Below are 7,500 nucleotides of genomic sequence, written 5' to 3'. Positions count from 1 at the left end.
TGCTCTTGCCATGTAACCTGTTGGGAGAAAGTTAGTATGTAACAAAGTATTTGTATGAGGACCTTTCTATATAGATATGTACATAACGGATACCAAAGAGTGGCTAAAAATCTATATATATGCCTTACATTCCTAACGAAACCAACATATGCAAATTAGTCCTCTTGTGCACCACTGTACCACCGTTCATTGCCAGTCTTACGTATTCCGTCAGTGATCAAAATACGTCTTCAATAATGTAAATTCAATGTAGCCTATACTTAAACCCTCACGACGGACGTACCTTTCATCGTCCCGAGCGTGTGATCCGCTTGTTCTCCGGTGTTCATTGTGTCCCAGTCCACTATGCCTCCATCTACCACGTCGAAGCCGGAGCCGTTGTTCTCGAAGTCGTGCAGGCTCGCAGGGTCGGTGTGGTCGTACGGGCAATAGCCAGAGTGGACTCGCAAGTCGTCTACCGCTACGATGCCTTGGCTTGTTTCGTTCCACTGGGCTATAATCGTTGCCTTGGCGAGAAAGATAGAATAGAAATGGGTTGGTATTCTTGCTGGCCCGTTACATATTTCCGTATAAACATTCATTTATACACTGAAGAACAGTGTTCATCGCTATTGTACATCTCCTCGTCGACCAGGCGTAGGAAAAAAAACTTACATAGAAATTTCCACCGGTGATATGCAGAGTCATCTTAGCAGGATGCCAAGCGTCACCCTGAGATCCCTCCCTGAAGAACTCGGGGGAATAGACGTCCCCGTTGAGGCTAGTAGTGGCTACGAGCTGTGGTGTCCGCTCGCCGAACATGTAGTACCAGAACTGCAAGCACTGTAGGTTCTCCAGAGGACCAACAGACAACTGCGCTGACGCCATCGGGTCGGCCCACTTCGACTCCACGTACAGGTAGTGTCCGGTTGCTGTGGCGGAGAGGTGTTAATGATCGCATGGTGTGGTTGCAAGCTTTCGTGCTGCAGATTTTCGATATTCATATCTAGATGATAGCATTGCAAATTATAATGTGATTCACTGATTCTGAATGCTATTAATATGGAGTGAACAGAAATCCAAACCTATATGATTAAGTGAGCATACCTGTTCCATAGGTGTGATCCACGGAGGGTCCTGGAGACAAGCTTTGGGGAGGCCCGACCTGCCACCTCCAAGGCACCGTGCCATTCTCTTCGGACATCTGCCACTTGCAGAAAGGTTGGAACATATTCTCGAAGTCACAGTCATATTCTCCAAGGGGTTCTTTGGTAAAGAAAGTATTAATAATTAACGTTTAATACACGTGTTATCAAAGACAGAAAGGTATGCAATGATATTATTTAAGAACGAACATCAGTTAAGCGATAATAATTTGACTCCTCTTTTATTGCCCACGAAATTCACCAATCAAACAGTCTTAAAGAATATGCTTTGAAACAAAGAAATCTAATCAAAAAGCATCTGAAAACGCCTCCATTAACTTCGGCTTCCAGGCCGGATGACGACTACTGACCCTGAGTCGTCGTGGAGATGGGGGGAGGGGAGGTAGTTGTGGTCGTGCCTCCTGCTCCCGGCGCCGCTTCCTTCGGCCAGACACCGCAGGGGCCGTAGAACATCATGATGTCATCCACCTCTGCAACATATCGAATTTTGGAATCACGATTTCTTCATATTAGACATGCTATTTCAAAAGATTGTTCTGTTTTTGTTGTTGTTTTTTGAGTATGAAGAAAAATAAAAGCAAAGGGAAGAAGGACGCAGACACCTACTCAAGACGTCCAGCTGGTTGACGCCAAGGACGCCCTCGAGCACGACTTGGTAGAAGCCCGTCGTGACGTTGTAAAGAGGCGCTCGCCCCAGCTGCCACCCCGGCTGGACGGAATTGCTCAGACTCCACACAAGCACTTTCTCTTCGCCTATTGGCTGTGGAGGCGGAAGTGCGGAAGTGTAAATGAGTCAGAGGTTTGTGTGTGGTCACGTACTAAAGATAGGGCAATATTCACAGGCATGTCTGCAAACACATGCAACCATTCATACTTTTATCATTTCTCTTTTATACTTGATCTCTCACACAACCTCTAATGCTCATTTGCACACTTTCACACACACACTTACACACATACACACACACACACACACACACACATACACACACACACACACACACACACACACACACACACACACACACACACACACACACACACACACACACACACACACACACACACACATAAGCATATCAGTACCTCAACATAGACACGTAGCGTCCCCTCTTCGACCTCCTCCATGGACACCCACAACTGCATGCACAGGGACGTAGCAGTGTAGGGTCCCAGCGGAGGACTTCTTATCACGGCAAGGTCTCCGGGTTCGTGGTTCTCAGCCTTCAGTGCCAGCATTCCGCCGCCTTTGCGAGACAAGAATTTCCTAGAGTGTTACATTTTGTTTAAAGAATGTTGCTTATATTCTGTTTTTGTTTTTGTTTTTGTTTTTGTTTTTGTGTTTTCTATGTTCTTTGTTCTCTTATGGAGATTTATTTCGCTTTTGACCGCTGGGTTCGGAATATAACTGTCGATTTTATATTTATTTTTTATCCGGAAAGTAATGTGTGTACAGACGAATGCTGAATTACAATTCATTCCCGTTGCAAGAAAAATGCCATTATCAAACAAAAGATTATAATACAAAGAAACAAAACAAAAACTAGTATAAAAAAAATATCCTATGGATTATTAGCTGTTGAAAAAGTGAACACACTAAAAATGACATCAGTGCAAGATTCCCAACTCGCACTCAAGAACACATAAATGCGAATTGAAGATGACGAAAGCCCTATAATCCTTCTCTTCCTATGTTTACTCCTTACCACGGTCGCCGTACGTATGGTCGCTCCCTCCGACCACCTCCCAGTAAGCCTTCTCAGTCCGGGAGGGAATCCAGCCACAGAGATCGCCGTCGTTGAAGTTACACTCGCCTGCGAACGGGAAAATGTGCCGTTTGTTTGCTACACGGTTTGGTTTTTAATGCAATTTCTTTGTTATCTGTATACTACATATGTGCAATTGTTTGGGGTTTTTTTATGCTCTATATGTGTAATTGGTTTTTATGCTCTATATGTGTAAAGGATTTTGATATTGTATATAAGAAAATGATTTTCCTATTGTATGTATGTAAAGGATTTTCATATTGTACATATTTAAAGGATTTTCATATTGCATATATGTAAAGAATTTTCACGTCGTACATATGATATGAGGTAAAAGACCAAGCACTTGTTTATCTATGGTCCTAAAGCGCATGGTGTCTTCGAAAATAACAGACCTGGTAGTCCACAGGTTCCTTGTTGGACTCTGAAGTCGTCGACCACCACGGCAGAAGTGTTGTCCGGGGACGAGAAGGTGGCACTCAGCTGTAGTCGGAATAAATTGTAGGACACAGGAACTCTGGCGAAAAGCCATGCGTCCAGTTCGCCCGCTGGCATTCCGAAGATGTTCTCGGGAGGCTGAAGAAAAGGGTGATGCGAAAATAAGAGTGGGCTTATGATATATGTTTTTTTTTTTTATGTCGGCGATGATAAATGGATAATAAATGAGGTTGATGTGAATATTGATTTTCAGTTTATAATACTATAATATAGAAAATTTAATCACAAGGCAGAACAAAATTAATCACAAGGCAACAAAGTAAAATCATAATTAAGTTGCTACATGCTGATTTGCACAAAATTAGTCTGTATGATAGACAGGAAAAAAAACAAGTTCGTGTTTACTTACTACCAGGCCACCGTCCAGGCTGTCTCCAACAGCATACAACTCGATCACCGCTGAGGTCGATGGTTGGGAGTAGTACCAGAAGCTAAATGGAGAAAAATCATAAAATCAAATTTTGATAAAGATTATTCACAATGACTGATATGTAAGCTAATTCACATTCCGTCAGATATTTTATTTTTTTATAACCAGTATGAAAATATAAATAGAAAAAAGAAACGACAATCGTTGCATTTCATCAGTAACACCATTGGAAAAAATAACAAGATAAACTCAAAATCCCAGGTACCCGAACACACCTCCCCCCTCCCCCACCCTCCCTTACCTGACGCAGGATATCCCCAGCGAAACGTAGAGGGAAGAGTTGGAGAGCGCCGTGTTCTGGTCGCTGCTCCAGGTATTGGTCGCCTTGAGGACGTGGCCTTCGGGGACGCCGGTGGTGTGGTCCCCGTGGGAGTACTGGCCGTCTGCGAGCTCCCAACGAGGTGTTCCTGAGTCCAGGGAGGTCGCTGGGTGCCATCCGCAGGTGTGTCCGCCTTCGAAGTTGCAGAACTCATCTGCGAGAAGGGAAACGGAGGTCGTAAGGAGTTTTTTGGCGTGTTTTAGGTGTTCTATTTTTTGTTGATATCTGTGAGCAACTGAAAATCCATCTTAGAACGCCATCTTCTACGCTTCTACTCACCATTCTTTTTGCAAGCGTCAAACGAGAGCGTGATGTTATCAATCGCAATGGTGCCTTCAGGAGACGAGGCTCTGACGCCCTCGAATATGATCTGATAGACATAGTCAGATGTGATGGTCACCTGCGCGTCCTTCCACACCGTGCCAATGGGACCTACGACGTGCCACACTTCCTCGAGAAACGTCTCTTTCTGCCCAAAAGAGATTTCGAAACTGATATCACCACATGAATCACTTAGTAAGGAATCCTCTAACTTAGGTCTTTCTTAAAGTAACAAATAAAATATTCCAAGAAATAGCTCTCCTTAAAAAAATAAATAAAAATAACGAACAGCACGGACACAATTCAACTAAAGCTTAAATACTTCCGCTAAGACTTCTCTTCCTCACCATAATCAAGACGTTGAGTTCGTGCAGGCCGTCCACGATGTAGGAGAAGGAGAGGCAAGACCCTGCCGTGCCCGAGATGGCCGGGGAGATCAACGTGCCCCGGGCGCCGCGCCCAAGGTCCTCGCCGGCAACGTCTAAGAAGGCGTAGCCACCTGCAGGATTTATTGTTATTATTATTATGATTATCATTTTTTATTATTATTAATTTTGTCATTTTTAGTTTAGGTCTCTTTTCTTGTGTCGTTGTTTTAGTTGTTGGTATTTAGTTGTTTTGGTTTCATGTTGTTTATTTTATTGTTGTTTATTGTTGTGGCTGCTGCATTCATCATCGTCTGTGTGTGTTTGATAATAGTCTGTGTTAATATTAAAAATGCATGGTACTTATTATTGATTGGCTTTCCCCTAGTCCTTTGCTACAAAGTTAGAAAATGTATAGAATTTTACATTAAAGATGATCCTCACCTGAATACGGATCGGAGGCAACCTGCCACAGCATCTGGTTTCCTGTGCCCTGAGGAATAATTCATAAATAATTACATATGCAGAAAAAAAAACCGCACCACATCCATCCCTAATATCAAACGCAAAAATAAATCCAGGAAACCCGCACATTCTCACACACGACTCACCTCGCTGTCGTCGCTCGTCCAGGCGCACAGGTCGTTCTCGTCGAAGGAGCAGTCGTACATTAGATCGGGGGAGCCGGTGGACGGGGGTACAAGGGTCGGGAGGACGGGGGTCGTGTAGTTGACCCCAGACGTGGCTTCGGCCGGCTGGAGTGCGCAGCCGCCGGAGGCCACGAGCACGTCGTCGATGGCCACGTCGCCCATGAAGCCGGAGCCCAGCACGGCCCCGAAGACAAGCTATCGAGAAGTAAATAGAGTGATGAGTAAAGAGAGAGATGGATATATAAACAGGTAGACAGACAGATAGATAGATACACAGACACTGATTGGTTAGTATGGAAAGACTAACGCCTGTCTATAGATAGATAGATATGCAGATAAATAAACTGGGCATAAATAAATACATATATACTACATCCTCCCCTACCCTTCTTCTGTTCCTCTCTGACCCTTCCCTCCATTCCTCCCTCCCTCCATCTCCCTCTCCTTCCCTCCCTCCCTCCTTCCATTCTTCCCATTATCTTCCCCACCTCACTCACCTGGATCGGAACATAACTACTGAAAGGCGCTGCTGCAAACTGCCACCCCGAATCCCAACGTGCTTCCGAGGGCTTCAAACCCCACAGTGTTGTCACTTGTCCGAACTCCTCCCAGTAAGTGTGGGCTGAAAGACTGGTACCTTTGGCGCCGTACCTGGGGAAGGTGAAGGTTTATGTGGAGACATGTATTTAAGAATATTGGCATATTTGATAGTTGGAACTTGCTCTTCTAAGATTAAGTTAGATAATAAAGAAATGACTTAGAAACAATACTATTGCATTAATGTTTTTATTACTATCATATACATTATCATTACTACTTCTACTTCTACTACTGCTACTGTTCTTGCAATTATTACAGCCACCGCTACTGCTAGTTACTACACTTCTCAAATCCTGTTCTCAGTTTACTTATACTGGTGAGGACAACAGCAAGAATTACACATAGTAGAAGACAACAGGAACTACACACGTCAATGCAAAACAAGCTAATACTCACATGTGATACCAGAAAATGAGGCAGCGTTCATGGGGACCCGAGGCTGCTAGTCTGTCACTCATGAGCCAGGCTCTTTCCCCTGACAAAACTTCATCAGCTTCAATAAACATGAAACCTCCCTGCCCGTGGAATAAAGGGAGGGAGTGATTACTCAGGTTGTTTAGCACAGAGAGGGGCTGAGGGTATAAAGAGGCTATGTAAATGATGGAAAGGTATATAAATCTATAAATAAGATGTAATGAGCAAGTATTGCTAAATGTGTGTATAAAGAGTGTGTGTATGAATAAAATGTGGGAGAAATAAGCATGTTAAAAAAAATGAAATCACAGGGGGCACAGACTGGAAAGATTATGATATATCAGACTCTATGAGAAAGACATGACTGAACCGAGCATTTAATTTTTAATTACCCCAGTAATTAAAAAGCTGCGGTGCATTGCCATTGAAGACCAATGACAATAAAAGGTAATTAATTAGATAGGTAGCATTGATATATATATATATATATATATATATATATATATATATACATATATATATATATATATATATATATATATATATGGATGTATATGTATATATGGATGTACATATACATATATGCATATACATACATATATATACATAAATATATATATATATATATATATATATGTATGTATGTATGTATATGTAAAACAAAACCTCAAAACGCTATCAACACCATACCGAGTGGTCCCTCTGCGTCGAGTCCGCAAACGGCCTCGTTTCGAGCGAGAGATCCCCCGGCCCGGAGGACTCCCACACGAGCGACCCCATGTGCTCGTTATTGAACCAGGTGCACAGGTAGCCGTCGAAGGTGCAGTAGCCCGGGGGGTCGCAGCCTCCAGCCCGGATGAAGATGTCGTCGATGGCCAAGGTGGAGTGTTCGAAGTTCTCGTTATTGGGAATGATGCCCTGGAAGGCGAGGCGCATGGGACGTTCGGACGAGGGCAGCACGACCTACAGGAGAGCAGAGGAGTGGATATGTT

At 43.5% G+C, this 7,500-nt stretch overlaps 1 protein-coding gene across 1 annotated transcript in view; it reads right to left on the bottom strand.

The window, feature by feature from the left end:
• The window catches only part of LOC125036443 (MAM and LDL-receptor class A domain-containing protein 1-like), an 84,508-nt gene that overhangs the window by 24,589 nt on the left and 52,419 nt on the right, over window positions 1-7,500 (bottom strand). Inside the window, exons 85-102 of the mRNA XM_047629036.1 lie at window positions 7,199-7,471; window positions 6,491-6,609; window positions 5,992-6,145; window positions 5,456-5,689; window positions 5,289-5,337; window positions 4,827-4,978; window positions 4,438-4,627; window positions 4,081-4,312; window positions 3,759-3,840; window positions 3,307-3,487; window positions 2,852-2,959; window positions 2,232-2,392; window positions 1,752-1,905; window positions 1,496-1,615; window positions 1,087-1,245; window positions 655-911; window positions 284-506; window positions 1-17 (exon numbers count right to left, since the gene is read on the bottom strand). The exon at window positions 1-17 is cut by the window's left edge and continues 77 nt beyond it. Coding sequence (XP_047484992.1) covers window positions 1-17; window positions 284-506; window positions 655-911; window positions 1,087-1,245; window positions 1,496-1,615; window positions 1,752-1,905; window positions 2,232-2,392; window positions 2,852-2,959; window positions 3,307-3,487; window positions 3,759-3,840; window positions 4,081-4,312; window positions 4,438-4,627; window positions 4,827-4,978; window positions 5,289-5,337; window positions 5,456-5,689; window positions 5,992-6,145; window positions 6,491-6,609; window positions 7,199-7,471 — 2,865 coding nt within the window. The remainder of the gene's footprint in view (window positions 18-283; window positions 507-654; window positions 912-1,086; window positions 1,246-1,495; window positions 1,616-1,751; window positions 1,906-2,231; window positions 2,393-2,851; window positions 2,960-3,306; window positions 3,488-3,758; window positions 3,841-4,080; window positions 4,313-4,437; window positions 4,628-4,826; window positions 4,979-5,288; window positions 5,338-5,455; window positions 5,690-5,991; window positions 6,146-6,490; window positions 6,610-7,198; window positions 7,472-7,500) is intronic.

This window comes from Penaeus chinensis, chromosome 21 (assembly GCF_019202785.1).
Source record: "Penaeus chinensis breed Huanghai No. 1 chromosome 21, ASM1920278v2, whole genome shotgun sequence".
NCBI classification, from domain to species: Eukaryota; Metazoa; Arthropoda; class Malacostraca; order Decapoda; family Penaeidae; genus Penaeus; species Penaeus chinensis.
This window is presented reverse-complemented; position numbering and strand designations above follow the sequence as displayed.